General features: G+C 52.7%; 1 protein-coding gene across 3 annotated transcripts; it reads left to right on the top strand.

Annotated features, from left to right (window-relative positions):
- Positions 1-5,552: 5,552 nt before the first annotated feature.
- Positions 5,553-18,517, top strand: NET1 (neuroepithelial cell transforming 1). 3 transcript variants are annotated; one of them, XR_009114346.1, is made up of 11 exons: positions 5,553-5,673; positions 9,663-9,770; positions 11,574-11,741; positions 12,465-12,527; positions 12,956-13,052; positions 13,160-13,236; positions 14,013-14,270; positions 14,493-14,663; positions 15,402-15,588; positions 16,372-17,961; positions 18,066-18,517. XR_009114346.1 is itself a non-coding variant. In XM_058021933.1 (10 exons), exons 1-10 carry the CDS (start codon positions 5,581-5,583, stop codon positions 16,746-16,748), a joined length of 1,599 nt encoding a protein of 532 aa, XP_057877916.1. In that variant the 5' UTR covers positions 5,553-5,580; the 3' UTR covers positions 16,749-18,517. The 3 variants fall into 3 exon arrangements, 1 of the variants encoding a protein (XP_057877916.1); XR_009114345.1 differs by having other exon boundaries at positions 17,992-18,517; XM_058021933.1 differs by having other exon boundaries at positions 16,372-18,517.
- The last annotated feature ends 1,898 nt before the right edge of the window (positions 18,518-20,415 follow it).

Raw genomic sequence — 20,415 nt, 5'->3', positions numbered from 1 at the left:
ATCGCATGCTGGAATTTTGGAATTTGAATGTTTGTTTTCTTCAGAGCTCATCCTTTGTTAGTCTCAAATTTAGTGGATGATGCTTTGGGGCTGAAATAACAAACTGGCATGGCAATACCCCAGAGAGGGTTTTTATTTGGTGCCAGCTTTTCCAGGAATAAATTCCAGGAATGTCACAGGGATGAGGCTGCCCAGCACTCAAGGAAAACAGCTCAGTGGGAATGAAACCCCAGGCTGAAAATAAGAGGAGAGCTGAGGGCTGGGTGATTCCCTGTCACTCCAGCTCTTCCCAGCTCCCTGCTTTGATACCAGGACAGAAATCACCGAGGGATTTTGCTCCTGGAAGTGAAAATCTCCATGGGAATGCAGGCCAGGAAGGCTGTGGGTGCCCCCTGGCAGGAGAGCAGGAAGAACTGGTCTGGTTCCATGGCTGGTGTCCATGGCCTGGCCTGGCTGCGTTCCTGAGGCTCCTGAAGCAGGGGGAAGGAGCACTGGGAGACCTCTTGGATTGAGGGATGTGTCCCAAGCTGGAATGGCAGCACAGGGTTTGTAGGCAAATCCATCAAGCTGGGCTGTTGCTCCTTCCTTTTCCCATATTTTGGCTTTTATCCGAGCGTTCCCAAGCTGCTCAGCCTTGTTCAGGATGGGTTTGCACCCAAGGGGCTCCAGTAAATTTAAGATATTCCCTCTTGTATGGCATAAGTGGAGCAGGGGCAGGTGAGGGACGTGCAGGTATCAGAGCACACCTGGAGCCAGGCTGGGGTCCCAGGGATGTGATCCTGGGAAAGTTCTGGGCCCTGTCCTGGGGCACATCCCAGCCTGGCTGCCTGCAGCCTCCTCCAGGTTTGTGGCCTTGGGATGGCTTTGTGGATTTAAGGTCATCATCTCCATCCCTTGGATGGGTTTATGGTGATCATCCCTTGGGATGGATTTTTGGTGTTCATCTCCATCCCTTGGATGGGTTTATGGTGATCATCTCCATCCCTTGGGATGGATTTATGGGAACTGTGTCCATCCTGTGGGATGGGTTTGTGGTGCTCATCTCCATCCCCTTGGGATGGATTTTTGGTGTTTATCTCCATCCCTTGGATGTGTTTATGGTGATCATCTCCATCCCTTGGGATGGATTTATGGGGACTGTGTCCATCCTGTGGGATGGGTTTGTGGTGCTCATCTCCATCTTTTGGGATGGATTTGTGGTGCTCATCTCCAATAAATACCAAATTTTTGGTATTTATCTCCATCCCTTGGATGTGTTTATGGTGATCATCTCCATCCCTTGGATGGGTTTATGGGGATTGTGGGGGATTGTGTCCATCCTGTGGGATGGGTTTGTGGTGCTCATCTCCATCCCCTTGGGATGGATTTTTGGTGTTTATCTTCATCCCTTGGATGGGTTCATGGTGATCATCTCCATCCCCTTGGGATGGATTTTTGGTGTTCATCTCCATCCCTTGGATGGGTTTATGGATTTATGGTCATCATCTCCAGCCCTTGGATGGGTCTATGGTGATCATCCCTTGGGATGGATTTTTGGTGTTTATCTTCATGACTTGGATGGATTTGTGGTGCTCATGTCCATCACTTGGGTTTGGTTTATGGTGCTTATGTCCATTCCTTGGGATGGGTTTATGGTCATCATCTCCATCCCTTAGGATGGATTTTTGGTGTTTATCTGCATCACTTGGGATGGGTTTATGGTCATCATCTCCATCCCTTAGGATGGATTTTTGGTGTTTATCTGCATCACTAGGGATGGATTTATGGTTCTCATGTCCATCCCTTGGGAGGGGTTTATGGTCATCATCTCCACCACTTAGGATGGATTTATGGTGATCGTCACTCAAGATGGGTTTATGGTGCTCATGTCTATCACCTGGGATGGATTTGTGGTTCTCATCTCCATCCCTTGGGATGGGTTTGTGGTGTTTATCTCCATCCCTTGGGATGGATTTATGGTGCTCATGTCCATCCCTTGGATGGGTTTATGGTGCTCATGTCCATCCCTTGGATGGGTTTATGGTGGCCATGTCCATCCCTTGGGTTGGGTTTATGGGGATCGTGTCCATCCTGTGGGATGGGTTTATGGTGCTCATCTCCATCCCTTGGGATGGATTGTTGGTGTTTATCTCCATCACTTGGATGGATTTATGGTTCTTATGTCCATCCCTTGGGAGGGGTTTATGGTGGTCATCACCCAAGATAGGTTCATGTCTATCACCTGGGATGGATTTGTGGTTCTCATCTCCATCCCTTGGGATGGGTTTGTGGTGTTTATCTCCATCCCTTGGGTGGGTTTATGGTGCTCATGTCCATCCCTCAGGATGGATTTCTGATCATGTCCATCCCTTGGGTGGGTTTATGGTGGCCATGTCCATCCCTTGGATGGATTTCTGATCATGTCCATCCCTTGGGTGGGTTTATGGTGCTCACCTCCAGCACTCAGGATGGATTTGCCCCATTGCTGTTGATTTTGTACAGACCCAGCTGCCCCACAGAATCCATCCCACCCCAGAGTGGCCAGCTGGGAGCTGCTCCTCTCAGGGCCTTGGTGGCTCCCAGGCCTTTCTCCACAGGCAGGGCACGTCCCAGGACACAGATCACTCTGCTGGCCCAGAGCCAGCCCTGGAGCTCTGTCCCATCAGGCCAGGAATGTCACCTCACCGTCACCTCACCCGGCCTTGCATCACCACGAGTTCCTCACCTGCCCAGGTGTCACCGCAGAGTCAGGGATCACCCGTGGCTGCACCATGTGGCCCTGCCCTGGGGACAATGTGACACCCGCGTCACCAAATGTCCCCAAACACCTCAGATGTCCCCAGGAGGAGCTCTGGGACACACCGGGAGCGTGTCGGTGTCACCTCGGTGTGACTCTGCCTCGCCTCCCCTCGCTCCTGCTCATCCCCTCTTTGCCTTTTCCCATCTCCCTGCAGAGAAATGAGCTCCTGAATCTTCAGGTCGAGTTTAACAAAGCTTGGAACTTGGGTTTTATCCTGAATCTTCAGGTCGAGTTTAACAAAGCTTGGAACTTGGGTTTTATCCTGAATCTTCAGGTCAAGTTTAACAAAGCTCAGACCTTGGATTTTATCCTGAATCTTTAGGTCGAGTTTAACAAGGCTCAGACCTCGGGTTTTATCCTGAATCTTCAGGTCGAGTTTAACAAGGCTCAGACCTTGGATTTTATCCTGAATCTTCAGGTCGAGTTTAACAAGGCTCAGACCTTGGGTTTTAGGAGAAATTGGTTTGATACTCTCTAAAACAAGATCAGTTCAAGGCAGGGTTTGTGTGCTCCTCCCCAGAGTCAGCGTCACTTTGGTGTTAAAAATAGCAGATTTCGGTAATCCAGGAAAGCATTTTTGTGTCTGCAAGAGTCACAGTCTGTCCCTTCAGCGAGGGGAGACTCGGTGTATCCTGAATTTCTGGGAATCCTCAGTGTGCTGGCCTTGCATGGCAGAGGTTAAGTGGCTGCAGATTTGCTGAGAGAAGCAAACAAAGCCAAAAATCAAAACTCCAGGGGAGGGGACAGCAGGATTTTCCTTTTTCTCCTCCTCCTTGACTCTGATAAACGCTGTTTGCTGGAACCCACCCCAAATTTCTCCCCTTGAAGCAGCACAGGTAGGCAGCCAAACCAACCCAAGTTTATTTTTACCAGCACAAGAAAGCTTTCATTTCTTCAGCAGTGCCAGGAATAAAAGGAGTTGAACAAACAAACAGAAAATGCAAAGGCTGAGCAGCTCCAGCCGGGCCTGCCGAGACAGGCTCCCCTGGGAGAGCAGGGGAGAGGCCCAGCCCAGCCCACAGCGCTGCCAGCGCGGCTCTAAAGCTCACAGCAGACTTTAAAGCACAGGTCTAGACAAGAATTAATATTTTTTTAAACATTTCGCAGCAGCAAAGGTTTTATATACTCCAGCGTTGGCAAGGAGAGCTGCTGTTAACAGGAGGTTGTCCCGCCACGCTGCAAGTGCCAGGAAAAAGCACTAAAAATGGGGAAAAAAGCAAATATAGGCTGGGCTCTGTGGGATGGGACAGACTCTCTGCCCTCCTTGCAGCAGAGCCTCTTGGAGGCCCCGTTTTGCACAGAATGCCAGGATGGGTGAGGTTGGAAAGGACCCCAGTGGGTCACTGGTCCCACTCCCTGCCCCAGCAGGGCCATCCCAGGGCACAGGGCACAGGGCACAGGGCAGTGTCTGGGAATGTCCCCAGGGAGGGAATTCCAGCCCCACTCTGGGCTCCTGTGCCCACGGATCTCCATGGATGGGCTCTGTGCCCACAGATCCCATGGATGGCTCTGTGCCCATGGATGGGCTCTGTGCCCATGGATCCCCATGGATGGGCCCTGTGCCCATGGATGGGCTCTGTGCCCATGGATGGGTTCTGTGCCCATGGATCCCCATGGATGGGTCCCTGTGCCCATGGATGGGCTCTGTGCCCACGGATCCCCATGGATGGGCTCTGTGCCCACGGATCCCCATGGATGGGCTCTGTGCCCATGGATGGGCTCTGTGCCCACGGATCCCCAAGGATGGGCTCTGTGCCCATGGATGGGCCCTGTGCCCATGGATCCCCATGGATGGGCCCTGTGCCCATGGATCCCCATGGATGGCTCCCTGTGCCCATGGATCCCCATGGATGGGCTCTGTGCCCATGGATGGGCTCTGTGCCCATGGATCCCCATGGATGGCTCCCTGTGCCCATGGATCCCCATGGATGGGCTCTGTGCCCATGGATGGGCTCTGTGCCCATGGATCCCCATGGATGGCTCCCTGTGCCCATGGATCCCCATGGATGGGTCCCTCAGCCCATGGATGGCTCTGTACCCATGGATCCCCATGGATGGGCTCTGTGCCCAAGGATGGGCTCTGTGCCCATGGATGCCCATGGATGGGCTCTGTGCCCATGGATCCCCATGGATGGGCTCTGTGCCCATGGATCCCCATGGATGGGCTCTGTGCCCATGGATGGGCTCTGTGCCCACAGATCCCCATGGATGGGCTCTGTGCCCACAGATCCCCATGGATGGGCTCTGTGCCCATGGATCCCCATGGATGGCTCTGTGCCCATGGATCCCATGGATGGGCTCTGTGCCCATGGATGGGCTCTGTGCCCATGGATCCCCATGGATGGGCTCTGTGCCCATGGATCCCCATGGATCTGTGCCCATGGATGGCTCTGTGCCCATGGATCCCATGGATGGCTCCCTCAGCCGTGTCCCCCTGCCCTGAGCAGCCCCAGCTCCCTCAGCCTCCCCCGGGCATGCTGCAGGCCCTGAGCCATGCTCACATCCCTCCTGTGGCCCTGCCCCAGCTCCCTCCTGTCCTGAGGAGCCCACAGCTGCACACAGCACTCGGAGGAAGGAGCAGGAATATTTTTTGGGAGAATTTTTTGGGAGAGTTCTGGAAGGATTTGGGGCTCCGGGAGGGTCCGCAGTGCCCGGGCAATGACGGGGCGTGGTTTATCGTGCAGGGGGGGCGTGGTTTATGCGCTGGCCCCGCCCCCTGCGGTGAGGTCGCGGGTGCGGCGCTCGGCGGGCGCAGAGCGCGATGAGCCCGGGCTGAGGGAGGGTTTGGGGGTCCCGCCGCCATGGTGGCGCACGACGAGCTCGGCGGGCTGCTGCCCATCAAAAGGACTATCCGGGTCATCGACGCGCAGAACCAGCACTTCAGGGAGCAGGAGGTGAGCGGAACAGGGGGAAAAATGGGGTTTAGTTGAGGGGAGAGTGGGGAGGGGGATCCCCCTCAGCTTCCCGCTCTCCGCGGCTGAGGGGCGGCGGCGAGCCGGCCAGAGCGGGGGGTAGCCAGTGGTTTAAAAAACTCTCTCTCTATACATATATGTTTAAGTTCATCTCTATGTGTAGGTATATTTTATGTGTGTGTGTGTGTGTATATATATATATATATATATATATACATGTGCGATATATTTAGGTTCATAGCCCCCAAAGAGTAGGGTCAGGCAGCCACAACCGATGTAGGCGCCTCACCCAGCCATTTATAAACTGTATATATGTTTAAGTCCATGTACATATCTTTTTAATATGCATTTTATATCCATGTATATACGTTACAGATAGATCTGTATTTAAGATCCTAGCCCCAAAGAGTGAGCCAAACCAATCTCGGTGCCTCACCTGACCCCGCTGCCCCCCAGGTGGCTTTTCATTAAAAATTCGCCTGTTCTCATTTAAAAATCGCCCGTTTCCATTCTAAAATCGCTTGTCTCTCAGCGCTCTTTCCACTGACAGGATTTTTCCTAATTAGGTGCTTATTTGCTGCTTAAACCTTAGAGAAGCCCCCGGTGGGGTTGGTCGGCTTTGAGGGCCGGTGCGTTCGCTGGCAGTATTGTTATTTTTATCGCGTGTTGTTATGCAGATGCAATAATTGCGCTCCTCGGAGGTGTTCCCGAGCCTCCTGCTGCGACAGGAGCAAAAGTTCAGCAGCCAGGTAGGGCCCGGCAGCCTTGGGCTGGGTTTATTGCTCAGATTAGTGGCTGGAAAAGTTAAAAAAAAAAAAATAAAATAGGCGTCTCCAGACATGGCTGGGGTTTGAGGGCTCAGCGCCGAGTCACCAACCTCAGCAAATGCCGGCTTTGCAACAGCCAAACTTGGGCAATCCCATTGTGCAAAAGGGAAACCAGATGTTGGGGGAGAAATAACAGAAACCAGAGCTCTGGGAGGGGAGTAAATCGCCTCGAATTCTGAATTTTGGAGTGAGCCGACGCTTCTGTCTGAGCTGGTTTGGTCGGGAGTATGGGGGATTTGGGAAAGCTCTGATTGTTCATCTTGAGGCTCTGCGTGTGAATCTCCCCTGGCGGTGCTCAGGTGGTCGGTGATTTCTGGCAGGAATTACTCAGGCTGCTGACTAAAATCCCTTCTTTTGCTGAATTGGCTCGGGAGGAAGAGTTTCTGTCACGCGTGCTAAATGTTTTGCCATTGCTCACCGTGTCGTGTGGAGCTGTGTGCGGCACGTAGGAATCGCACTCGAGCAAGGGATCCTCGTAAAAACCACTAATTATTACCCAGCACAGGGGAAAGGTTGTGGGCGTGCTGCTGAAGAAAAAAAAACCTTGCTCAAAAGTAATGCCTGGTTCTCTTTCCAGCAAGGTGCAATCTTTTCAGGAGTTAACCTGCACTTAGGAGCACTTGAAGGAATTCCAGGGGTGTGAAATCTCGCCTGGCACAAAATTACCTTTAGTGGCTGCTCTCGTGATGTGTTAATTCAGTTTTAATAAAGAGTTCTCTGGGAAAATAATATTTCCTGATGGAGCTGTTGACCCCGCTGGGGTTTGAATTATTCGCGAGTGCTGTAACACCCCTGGATTGTTACAGAAACCTCCCAGACTTCATTGTAATCCGGCTCCTGTAAGGAAGGCGGCGTGGAGACAGGAGAGTCATTGTTTGCGAGTACAGAGCTAAAAAAAACCCTCCCGAGCCCGAGTTATCCGCAGCACGAACCGCGCGAGTCTCGGCTTACACCGGCCGGCCGGGGAGCCCGACCCGGCTCCAGCGCAGCTCAGCCAGGGGGAGATTCCAGCGCTTGATTTTCCTCCTCCTGCTCTGGATCAAACGATCTTCGGGAGGAGAACAGCAACCAGATGGGTTTTTGGCAGCCGGGCCGTGTCTGAGGAGCGCTCAGACACAAAGTGGGAATTTTTATTTTTTTTTAAGAGAGGAGAAATGGCGTTTGCTGAGCCGAGCTCAGGAATTCCTGCTGGCAGCCCTGGGGCACGGGCACGTGTCACAGATGTGCAGGGACGGCATTCCCGCATTCCCGCACGGCCCCGGGCTCCCGGCCCTGTCACTGGATCTCAGCAGCGCTGACCCCTCTCCAGTGACCCGCTGCAGCCTCGAGGTTTCTTGCTTTTCATTTGCAGTGTCACATTTTGCTTTTCCAGGCTATTTTTATCCCTGGCCTCGCCGGAGCCGTGGGTGGCTCTGTGTCTGCATCTTCCCTGATTCACTCCTGCACTTTGTTAAGCTTCTCTAGGCCCACGTCCCTTTATTTATCCTCCTCACTGATAGATGAATTCCTAGAAGTAAACACCTCCCTTCTCTTCCACTCAGAAACATCTGTAACGCGTTAACCTTCCTTGTTGTCTTTGAGTCTGGCCTGACTATCCAGCCTTTCCCTGACTGTCTCTGTCTGGAGTCAGTGGAGGAGTTCCTGGTGTCCCACTTGGAGTTCCTGGTGTCCCACTTAAACCCAGCTGAGGATCCCATGACCGAGGACACTTTTACAGCTTTTCTCCATGTTTATGGTGCCCTCCTAACTCTGACATTCCCCAAACGTTTATAGCGCAGCTTTGTGCCGTGCCAAGAGCTCTTTTCTTCCTGCACGGCTCATAAATTGTTTCTTTTCATGTTCCCCCCCTGCAAGTTTGAAGGCTGAGCTCAGGGTGAGCTCACCTCCTCCTCCTCCTCCTCCTCCTCCTCCTCCTCCTCCTGCATTGCCCAACGCCGCGTGTGGGCAGGGCCGCTGCTGGGCTCGGGTTGCTGAAATCAGATCTTACACACACACGTAGCTTTTGTGCTGCTTCATGACTGGAATCCAGCTCTGGGTGTTCCTATTCCCCTTTTTATTATATATATTTATTTTTTTTTAGTTTTGTTTTCAACATTTGTCCCTTCTGAGCGAAGGGTTTGGCCCCCGAGCTGGGCTGGGAGTGGAAACAGCACAGAGCTTTTGAAAGAGTACAAATCCAGCAATAATTAACCAATTTTAACCGAGGTGAACCCACACCAGGCTGCTCTGCTTCCCTGTCCTGGTGAGAGCCTGGTGCTGAGCATCTCCTGAGGATGAGTCAGTCCAGCCCTGTGCCAGCTGTTGGCAGCACCAGGACAATCCTGCAGCCCTTTCCAGCCTCAACTCGGAGCCCCTCTCTGCCCACTTCCCCCCGTGCACACCTTTCCTGCCCAGCCCTCCCCACACAATGTTTTTGATGTCGAGTTGCCAACAGAACGTTCAAAGCTGAAGCAGCAGGAGCTTTCCAGGGGCGTTTCCTCTTTCTTGGCAGCGTTTGGGTCGGGACAGACTTGAGCTGCGGGCAGGGATTAGCGGTGGGGAAAAGCAGAAGCTCCAGCTTTCAAATCTAAACAACGTGTAAGAAAAATTGCAGTCGTTGCAGGGGTGGGGGAGAGCAGCAGGAGGAGGAAACTGTGCAAAGTGAAGGATTTCAGCTTTATCTGTGTGCGTGTCCCTCGCAGGAATGTTCTGCTTGTGGTTGTTTGCTGCTTGTTCAAGGAGCTGCCCAGGGCCCCCACTGCTGCCCTGCTCTCCAAAATAAAATGGAAAAACACATTCTTGCTCCAGAGGAAAAGATGAGAAAATGGAGAAGCACATCCCAGCTCCATCTTTAGCTGCCACAGAGTGTCAGAAAACACTTTAATCTATTTCTGTTCAAAGCATAACAGTCCCTGCTGGAGCCCTATTTTGAATTCTCGCTGATGTTCTCTCACCTCTTTTAACACTGGGCAAAAACCTCTGCAGTTTAATTGCAGCCTTAAAGTTCAGACAAATATTTATAGCCTTGAAAGATGAATGGCTGCTTCCAAACACTCTCCTTGCTGTGTTTGCCACTCCTTAAGTGGGTTTATGCTTTTGGAAGCTGCCTGAGAAATTTCCGAGGGAGGCTCAGCCAGGACAATTTGTTCTCTGCTTGCTTTGCAGGAGCCAAGCACGAAACGGGTCCGGCCTTTAGCACGAGTCACCTCCCTGGCCAACCTGATCTCCCCCGTCAGAAATGGGGCAGTTCGGCGCTTTGGGCAGACAATCCAGGTAAAAACAGGGCTAAACTTGGAGATTTGGGCAAGGGATTGCTTGGATGAGGTGGTACAGGGGTTTGGGACATCTCTTGGAGCTCTGTGTGAGCTTTAGCACGAGTCACCTCCCTGGCCAACCTGATCTCCCCTGTCAGAAATGGGGCAGTTCCATGCTTGGGGCAGACAATCCAGGTAAAAACAGGGCTAAACTTGGAGATTTGGCCAAGGGATTGGTGGGATGGGGTGGAACAGACACCCTGTGGGGTTTGGGACATCTCTTAGAGGTCTATGTGAGAGTCACCTCCCTGGCCAGCCTGATGTCCCCTGTCAGAAATGGGGCAGTTTGACACTTTTAGTGCAGTCAGGAGGATGCTTAGGGTCAATGATAGGACCAGTATGAATAGAATTACATTTCTTACTCTTCTCTGGGCTTGAACCAGATTCTAAGGATTGGAAGTCGATTGTAATTAATATACCAGAAGAGTAAGATCCTCATCAGCAGATGGAAATGTAGAGGAATAATCATAGGACATCTACAAAGTGTCAGTATCAGGCAGCTGCTTCAAATCCAAAGTGGTGGTTTGATGTGAGGTGGTACTCAATTTGGTGTACAATCCATGTCCAGTCCAGGTAAAAACACAGCAAAACTTGGAGGTTTGAGCAAGGGATTGCTTGGATGAGGTGGAACAGGGGTTTGGGACATCTCTTGGAGCTCTGTGTGAGCTTTGGCACGAGTCACCTCCCTGGCCAACCTGATCTCTCCTGTCAGAAATGGGGCAGTTCCATGCTTGGGGCAGACAATCCAGGTAAAAACAGCAAAACCTGCAGATTTATTGGTGGGATGGGGTGCAACAGGCACCCGTGGGGGTTTGGGGTGTCTCTTGGTGCTCTGTGTGAGCTTTAGCACGAGTCACTTCCCTGGCCAGCCTGATCTCTCCTGTCAGAAATGGGGCAGTTCGGCGCTTTGGGCAGACAATCCAGGTAAAAACCTGCACGTTTGGGCAACAGATTGCTTGGATGGGGTGGAACAGGCACCCTGTGGGGTTTGGGACATCTTTTGGAGCTCTGTGTGAGAGTCACCTCCCTGGCCAGCCTGATCTCCCCTGTCAGAAATGGGGCAGTTCCATGCTTGGGGCAGACAATCCAGGTAAAAACAGGGCAAAACTTGGAGATTTGGGCAAGGGATTGGTGGGATGGGGTGGAACAGGCACCTGTGGGGTTTTGGGGCGTCTCTTGGAGCTCTGTGTGAGCTTTCTTGGGGCTGGAAGGTGCTCCCTCAGGAGAGCACAGGTATAAAGAGCTGTACAAACAGGTTCAACAGTAAATACAATCGAGTGCTGTGATAAAGAGCTGATAAAGTGCCCCCACGTGTGCTGCACCGTGATGGGAGCTGGCCCTGCTGCCCAGCACTGGCACTGCAGCCGTGCCAGGAGCTCTGCTCTCACCTGCAGATAACAGCACTGCTGCCACAGGAGCTTGCAGAACACAGGGCAAAGTTCAAGTGGCTTCTCATTAACCTCTTCAGAGCAAGAGTGATGATCTTTGTTTATTTACTTCCTCGTACCTGGGAAACAGAGCCAAGCTTTGCCTTCCCTTCTTCCTCACAGGGAGAGGGGCATGGAAAGCCTTGCCAAGCTCTGGGCTTCCTCAGCAGCTTGATTAAAGCTTTCCTTTATCTGAGGAAAAGTGTCTGGGTGTGTTTTCCTGCCCTGGATAACCCAGGGGGATGAAGGATTGGGAATGGATAATCTAATACTCCTGAAATGTTGGCTCTCCACATTGTTTTTAATATTTTTCATTATTTTTTCAATCCCTGCAGTCGTTCACCCTGCGCAGCGACAGCAAATCCCCTGGCTGTGCCCAGAAGTCGTGCAGCAGGTCTGCTGCTCCCACTCCCCCCAAGAGAAGGAACAGTGTCCTTTGGTCTGAGATGTTGGATGTGAACACGAAGGAATCCCTGAGCACCAAGGAAATCAAACGCCAGGAGGTGAAAGCTCATGGGAACACCCATGGAAAAGGGGATTGGGAACAGCAGCCGAGGCCTTCGGTCCCTTCCCTCGCTGGGAAAGGAGGAACAGCCTGGGGGGGGCTGCATCTTCTGTGCACCCAAAGCTGAGATTTATGTCTCTGTCAGCCATGGGAAAAGGAGGATTCCACTCTGAATTCACCTCCCCAGTGTGACCCTTCGGAGATGCCAAACTTTCCATGGCATTCCTGAAATCCCAGCCCCGGCCCCGCTGGCTGCTGTGCAGCTGCCCCAGCCTCAGGTTCCTCACAGAGCCAGCTGTCTTTGTGCTGAAGCTCCTGACACTTGGTTGGGAGCCAGGCAGCAAGGCCTTGCCTTCCCCTTTCCTGGAGCTCTTGGACAAATCCTGTGGAGCCGTCGGAAGCCGCCTGGGCTTTGACCTCTGCGGTTTCGGGGGTTTTGTGTCTGCAGCCCTGCCTGCCTAAAGGCACTGATTTAAAAGGCTCTGGTGTTTAATTTGGCTCGTGCAGGGGCCAGCAGGGCTTTCACACACTTGGAAGCAAAGCTGCTTTCTCAGGGCTGGGACTGCAGATTTACTCAGGGTTGTCATGCCCAGGTGCCCCCTGAGGGATTGGGGTGGCCAAGGGCCCATTCAGGGCAGGCTGTTCATCATGGGAGCTGAAAGGCTCTTTCTGAGAAAACTGGCATTCAAAATAACTCTGGGTGCTTTATCCTCCCTCCCAGGCCATCTATGAAATGTCCAGGGGAGAGCAGGACCTGATTGAAGACCTGAAGCTGGCCAGAAAGGTGAGTGGGGCTTTTCCTGCAGTCAGTGACGACATTCCAGGGAATAGTGAGGGATTTTTCCACCTGCAAACGTGACGTGGGAGCTTTATCAGCCCAGAACCCCCAGTCTGAAAGCTGGCCCAGAAAGCTGACGTGAGCACTGGGCCAGCACTGGTGTGATTGCAGCAAACCCATCCATAAAAGGATTGTGCAGAGCTGCCTGGGGACTCCCTCTCCCAGCTGGGAATATCCACACAGGAAAATGCTTTTCATTTAATTCCTCCATATTTCACACTGAGTGAATATTCTAGCATCAAATCAGTGTTATCTTTCTGTTGCCTTCACTTCTTTCACCTGATAAATCAATTTAAATCATCAGCTTTGAGGCACAATTAAATCTGTTTAAATCATCAGCTTTGAGGCACATTTGAATATATTTCATTTGACAGGCCTACCACGACCCCATGCTGAAACTCTCCATCATGTCTGAGGAGGAGCTCACCCACATTTTTGGGGACTTGGATTCCTACATTCCTCTGCATGAAGGTAAGAGCAGCTGGGTGCTTTGTGCTCGCTAGGGTTGAACCTCTCTGCTTTCTCCTGTTACTCATTAGGGCATTGGTGCAATTCCTCTTTCCCCGTTTCCATTCCAGACTTACTGGCAAGCTTGGGAGAAGCAACAAAACCAGATGGAACCGTGGAGCAGATTGGGCCTATCCTTGTGAAGTGGGTGAGTTCAGAACTTGGAATCAACATCAACAGGCTGAGCTTGGGGAACATTTAAAGGCAGAAGCTGCAGAGCTCTGGGGCTTCAGTGGCCCTCAGTGCAGACTGGAAGGGAAATCCTGGCAGTGCTGAAAACAGTGGGATTGTGATGGCTGGAATTGGACCTGAATTCACCCTGATCTAGGGCTAAAATGTCTGTGTCTCCTGGACTCCTTGTCCCAGTGATTCCACAAGTGTTATCCCTGCTGATTGCAAACATTGGGAGCTTCATGGGCTCCGTGTGCTCATCCAAACATTTGGAGCTTCATGGGCTCCCTGTGCTCATCCAGACACTGGAGCTTCATGGGCTCTGTGTGCTCATCCAAACTCTGGGAGCTTCATGGGCTCTGTGTGCTCATCCAAACTCTGGGAGCTTCATGGGATCTGTGTGTGTGCTCATCCAAACATTGGGAGCTTCATGGGCTCCATGTGCTCCTCCAGACATTTGGAGCTTCATGGGCTCCCTGTGCTCATCCTCCTCACAGGATCCAAACTCTGGGAGCTTCATGGGCTCCATGTGCTCATCCAGACATTTGAAGCTTCATGGGCTCTGTGTGCTCATCCAAACATTGGGAGCTTCATGGGCTCTGTGTCCTCATCCTCCTCACAAGACCCTCCCTTATCTTTTTATTGGTAAAAATTCCCCAGTGAGTGCTGTAGAAGTCCCTGAGTTTGCCATGTGAGTGACATCTGCTTTTCCCACAGGGACTCTGACTCCTAAATCTCCTCTGTTCCCTGCAGCTACCCCGACTGCACGCCTACAAAGGCTACTGCAGCAACCAGCTGGCAGCCAAAGCGCTGCTGGACCAGAAGAAGCAGGACAGGAGGGTGCAGGATTTCCTGCAGCGCTGCCTCGAGTCTCCCTTCAGCCGCAAGCTGGACCTGTGGAGCTTCCTGGACATCCCTCGGAGCCGCCTGGTCAAATACCCCCTGCTCCTCAAGGAGATCCTGAGGCACACCCCCAAGGAGCACCCCGACATCCACATCCTGGAGGAGGCTGTGAGTGATCCTGCTCTGCTTGTTCTGGCCCAGGCGTGGGATGGGGGAGCTCCACAAATCTTCCTTAAACCTCAGCAGTTCCCAGGGGGTGGTTTCAGATCCGTGACAGGGAAAGTGAGGGATCAATCCACGTGGATTGCATCCTTGGGAGTTGTGAAGGAGACAAGCAGAGGTCACACAGGGAAGCACTTAATCCCTCTTAATCATTTGTTTGGGTTTTAGATATCCATAATCCAAGGAGTCCTCTCTGACATCAACCTGAAGAAGGGTGAGTCTGAGTGCCAGTACTACATTGACAAGCTGGAGTACCTGGATGAGAAGCAGAAGGATCCAAGGATTGAAGGCAGCAAAGCTTTGCTGTGCCACGGGGAGCTGAAGAACAAAAATGGACACGTGAGTCCCTCCTTTTTTACTAATTACTTCTGAAACCTGGTTTAAACTCAGAGCAGGACTGGGAGCCTTCCATCCTTGGGGGTAGTTTGGATATTGGATAAAAGAGCAGAGGAAAATCTCATAATTGTCAGCCTCATTTAGGCTGTAAGGGAAAGTTTCCTGCTGACAGCTCCACAATTGCCTTTGGGAAGCTGGAAAATCATTAGCACAGAGTGCCCACAGAAAGTGCTCTCCATCCATCCAGAGGGATTTCCTGCCACTGTTTACTCCCAGTAATGCTCTGACATTCCCCATTAGGAGCCCTGGCTCTTCCAAACAAAAGGGTTCCTATGAAGCCTGTTTGCTTTGGGCTGGGCTGCCTGGAGTTTATCTCCCACCCACTGCACTCTGGGCTTTGCTGCCTTTTGTCCTGATTTCAACCTCAAATCTTCTCAAGTTTTCTCTGTTGATTGGGGGTTTTGTTTGTTTAATTGGCTGTTTCACTCGTGCATTCCATGGACACAGGAAAGATATGGCTCCTAATCATCCTATCCTGGGAGTCATCATTCATTCCCTTTCTAGGGATCAATAAAATAATAAAGCCAATGATGTAATCCTGGTGTGTGCCAGACCTTGCCATTGTCACCGGAGACTCTGAAAGTTATTGTGGGTGAAACTGCAGATAAGGTGGCCTTGAATCCCACAGGATGTGTGAGCTCATGGAGCACAGAGTGAATACTGGGATGTTTTCTCTTCCAGAAGCTCTACGTCTTCCTCTTCCAAGAAATCCTGGTGCTGACGCGGCCGGTGACCCGCAACGAGCGCCAGGCGTTCCAGGTGTACCGGCAGCCCATCCCTGTGCAGGAGCTGCTCCTCGAGGACCTCCAGGATGGAGATGTCAAAATGGGGGGCTCCTTCCGAGGGGCTTTTGGCAATTCTGATAAAGGTACGGCTCTCTAGGAGCATTGGGGGTAGGTAGGATGGTTGGGATGGATGGAGACGAGAAATCTCTGCAGCCAGGCCGTGGAGTTTGGGGTTTATTGCACAGGGCCTGGGTGCAGGGCCCTGCTGGAGCTGCAGCCACAGCTCAGAGCAGGCTGAGAGAAGAGAGGGGGAGAGAGGGTGAGAGGGTGAGAGAGCAGAAACGTAAGAGAGCAAGGTTCCCATTACAATACCATAAATCTCCTTCTGTGTTGAATATTCTGTTTCTCACTAACCAATCTAGTACAAGATACAAATCCTACAGCATTTACATACAGCCTATAAGAATCATTACATTACCACACTGTGTTACATTTTAAACCCTAAAAACTCCTCTTTGGGCCCCTTCTGCCAAGCTGTAGGGTCTGCTCTGACCCTTGGGCCTGTCTGCAAGCAGAGGGTGTTGTTCCATCACAAGGGGATCACCTTCAGCCAGCCACACCATTGTTTTCCACTTGTTCAGTAACTGAGGGATCTCAGAGCTTGCTTTCATTTCAGTCTCACTCATAGTTTCCATATTCTCAAAATCTTTTGCCGGACAATCATATTTCTAAGGCTTTCCTGTTTCATCTTCCCCAACACGGATCCTGTCAGCCATGAATTCACAGCTGGGGCGTGGATTAGAAAACATCTTTGTCTCCCTGCTGGATTTTTGGGACTGGGGGGGGGTTTTGTTGGGATTTCAAACCTACCAATGGAATCTCTAAACGCCAACTCAGATCTGACGAGCTTTTCCCTTTATCCCCAGCCAAGAACATCTTCCGAGTGCGTTTCCAGGAGCCCGGCCCGGGCCAGTCGCACACGCTGCAGGCCAACGACGTGTTCCACAAGCAGCAGTGGCTGAGCTGCCTCCGCGCCGCCATCGCCCCCTTCCGCCGGAGCGCTCCCGGCCCCGAGCTCGCCGAGCTGCCCGAGCTGAGCGAGGAGTGCGAGGAGAACAACCCCAACAACCCCAACAATCCCAACAGCCGGGGAATGGGAATGTCCCACGTGGAGCCGGAGCAGAGCGCGGCCCTGCCGGACTCGGGGGAAGCCAAGGGGCTCAAATCCCACAGGAGCTCGTCGGGGCACCGGAAATGCAGGGAGAAGCAGCTCAGCGGGAAGCGGAAAGAAACGCTGGTGTAGCGTAAGGAGGCACGGGAGCCCGGGGAAAGGCACCTGGGGTTGGGAAAACTGTTAATTTATAAATAATTCCGTGTACATTTTGTACCGGGAGCGCTTGGGGGCGCTCTGCGGATCAGAGCCTGGGTTTGTGTTGGAATGGCAGCTACTGGTGTGCAGTTACTGTTGAGCTGGGGGCTGTTTTTACACTCTGAACCCACGAGGGGTGTCCAGAACCCTCATGGCACTTCTGAAGAGCAAATTTGGGCTCCTGGAAGTTTCCCACAGCCATGGTAGAGGATGGAAAATAAAGTGGAATTTTGGGCAGCACTGGGGGTTTTGATCAACACTGCAGAAGTCCCTTAAAGGACTCAACACCTGAAGTCACTCTGCTGTGTGGTTATGGTAATTCCTGCAAATTTGCATGTTCCAAAAGGAAAATCCTACAAAAACAGACCCCAATTCAACAGGTTCTCAATTCACCTACTGGAATCTTTGATCTTTGTGTGTCCTTTGTACATTCCTCTGTCTCACTCTTGTATCCTGCCAACTATTTAAATTTTTTTATTAGTTTTGTTTCAAGTTTGGGGGTTGGGATTTTGGGGTGGTTGGTTTTTTTTTTGTTTCCTTTGATTGTTTTTTTTTTATTTTTGTATTTTTGTTGCTCAGACTTGGCATTTCCTTTCCAGTACTTGATCCTTCGTGCTCCGAGGGGTGATGCCCCAAAGAGCAATCCACGGGCTGGGGGGAGACACTACTGAAAGAGAACTGCTTTACTCTAGGGTGTAGGAAGGTTGTAGGCACGTTGTACAAGGGTTTGGGGAGCAGTGAGTAGAGGGGTAGCAGGGAGTGAAGGTAGATTCCGCGTTTTTGTTGCCTTTTGGAAATGAAACACTTCCCACAGGGAAGCAGGACTTGGAGGCAACCAAGGGGTTCTTGCATGTGGTAGAAAGGTAGAGGAGAGGAAGAGTTGGAGCTGTGAGGAGACGAGGAGGAGGAGGAGTGGTTGTAAATACTCAGGGTGGCAGCACTGCCATCTTCTAGCACTCCAAAGATGCAGGGAAAATCCAGGGAGAGACCCAGCTTGGGAATGGCACTGCAGAGTCATGGGAAGCAAGGTGGTGACAGCTCTGAGCACAGCAAAATCCAGGATGGGCACTGGGATCCTGCAGTCCCTGTGACCCAAAATCCAGGACTGGGATCCTGCAATCCCTGTGACCCAAAATCCAGGACTGGGGTCCTGCAGTCCCTGTGACCCAAAATCCAGGACAGGGATCCTGCAGTCCTTGTCACCTGAAATCCAGGATTGGGATCCTCCAATCCCTGTGACCCAAAATCCAGGACTGGGATCCTGCAGTCCCTGTGACCCAAAATCCAGGACTGGGATCCTGCAGTCCCTGTGACCCCAAATCCAGGATGGGGATCCTGCAGTCCCTGTCACCTGAAATCCAGGACTGGGATCCTCCAATCCCTGTCACCTGAGATCCAGGATTGGGGACTGGGATCCTGCAGTCCCTGTGACCCAAAATCCAGGATTGGGATCCTGCAGTCCCTGTGACCCAAAATCCAGGACTGGGATCCTCCAATCCCTGTGACCCAAAATCCAGGATGGGGATCCTGCAGTCCCTGTGACCCAAAATCCAGGATTGGGATCCTGCAATCCCTGTGACCCAAAATCCAGGATTGGGATCCTGCAATCCCTGTGACCCAAAATCCAGGATTGGGATTCTGCAGTCCCTGTGACCCAAAATCCAGGATGGGGATCCTGCAATCCCTGTGACCCAAAATCCAGGATGGGGATCCTGCAATCCCTGTGACCCAAAATCCAGGATGGGGATCCTGCAGTCTCTGTGACCCAAAATCCAGGATTGGGATTCTGCAGTCTCTGTCACCTGAAATCCAGGACTGGGGAGCCATATCCCAAAATCCAGGCTTGGGGAGCGGTGACTCCACGTCCCAGGATTGTCACTGCCTGTCCGTGTCGGGCTGGGAGCTTTGGGAATGGGCAGAGGGTGTACATAGACACAGTGTGTGGTTCTCTGTAAATGTTGTACAGTTTCCAGTGCCAAGTTCCATTAAATTCCTGACAGCCTCTCCTGCCTCACCGAGTCCTGCTGGGAGGGAGGGAGGGCTGTGTCTGTGCTCGGGAGCTGCCTCTGGGTGAGGATGGATCTCTCCAAGCTGAGGCTCCAGGAGGAACCCCTGTCCCCTGCCATGGTTGTTCTGTGTCCAGGCAGGACAAGCTGGAATTTCACAGCTCCAGAGTTCATGGACTGTGCTCAGTTCCCAGGAAAGGGGAGCAGTGGGATTCCACCCCCATTAGCAGCAGGGTCCTCATTTAGTAAATGTGAAATCCTTGGGAGGGGGATCCTGCTGGGCTGATCCCAAGGAAGCTTCCAGGGAGTTGCTGTACCAGGATAAACCCATCCAGTTTTCCCAAAAACCTCCAGCCTGAACTTGCATGGGGTGTCCAGGCTTGGCTGCAGCTCCAGGAGAGCAATCCCAGCTCCAGGCTGGCCCTGTCCCCTGGGAGGGAAGGAGCAGCTCCCTAAATCCAGTTTTAGGGACAGGATTTGCACATTTACAGATGGGTTCCATGGCATGGGAGATGATGGACACCAGGATCTCTCCCAGGGTGAGTGATCCCAGCTCCAGGCTGGCCCCATTTCCCTAGGAGGGAAGGAGCAGCTCGGTTTTAGGGACAGGATTTGCACATTTACAGATGGGTTCCATGGCATGGAAGATGATGGACACCAGGATCTCTCCCAGGGTGAGTGATCCCGGCCCCAGGCTGGCCCTGCTCCCCCAGAGGGCAGGAGCAGCTCGGTTTGCTGGGTTTTAGGGACAGGATTCCCAGCTGAGCCCTGACCTCTGAGGCTGATTTACCCAGAGGGGATTCAGCCCCTCCCGACCAGGGAGAGGCTGGGATAATGGCCCTGCCTGCAGAAAAGCATCAGTGAGCTCTGGAGCACGGGGAGAGGAAATCCCAGGCCTGTCTGCCAGGCTGGGTCTGCGTCTCCTCAAATCAGCCAGAACTCCTTCACTCCCTTTGGAAGCAATTCCCTTTAAATAATTCCCCACAACTCCTGCTGGTTCCCCTCCCTGCCCCGTCCCTCCTGCAGGAATGTGCAGCCGGCTCAGCCCTCCCTCCTCCAGACTAAACAATCCCTGCTCCCCTGGATTCCAACCGTGGAATCCCACGGGGTCCCGGCTCTCGGCGCCTCTGCTGAGCCAGGACCCCGATCCCATGGGTGTGGAGCCCCGGGATGCCGCAGGATGAAGTTGCCGAGGGCGGAGGGGAGCCCGTGGTGCCGTCCCGGTGCCGGGAAGGGGCTGGGCCGGTCCGTGCCCGGGGCTGTGGCGCCTCCGCCCTGGGTAAGCAGCTCCGGGATCCGGCTTTGCCCTCGGCCCCGCCCGGCTCCGCAGCGCTGCCACAAGCCCGGCGTGCCCAGGTGGGACCTTCCGGAGCCGGGATCGCAGCCGGGGGCACTGTGGGGCCGAGTCATCTCCGGGAATTCCCAATCCCAATCCCAGCCTCTTCTCCATGGGGACATCGGGGTCCCTTCACTCCAGCTTTGGGAGCTGCCCTTGGCTTTGGGAACTCCATGGAAGCAAACTCTAAAACAAACCACAAACCACAAAATCCCAAATTTTACTTCAACAGCCCCAAGACCCTCACAGCCATCCTGGG

This window comes from Melospiza georgiana, chromosome 4, assembly GCF_028018845.1.
Source record: "Melospiza georgiana isolate bMelGeo1 chromosome 4, bMelGeo1.pri, whole genome shotgun sequence".
In the NCBI taxonomy this organism is placed as follows: domain Eukaryota; kingdom Metazoa; phylum Chordata; class Aves; order Passeriformes; family Passerellidae; genus Melospiza; species Melospiza georgiana.
This window is presented reverse-complemented; position numbering and strand designations above follow the sequence as displayed.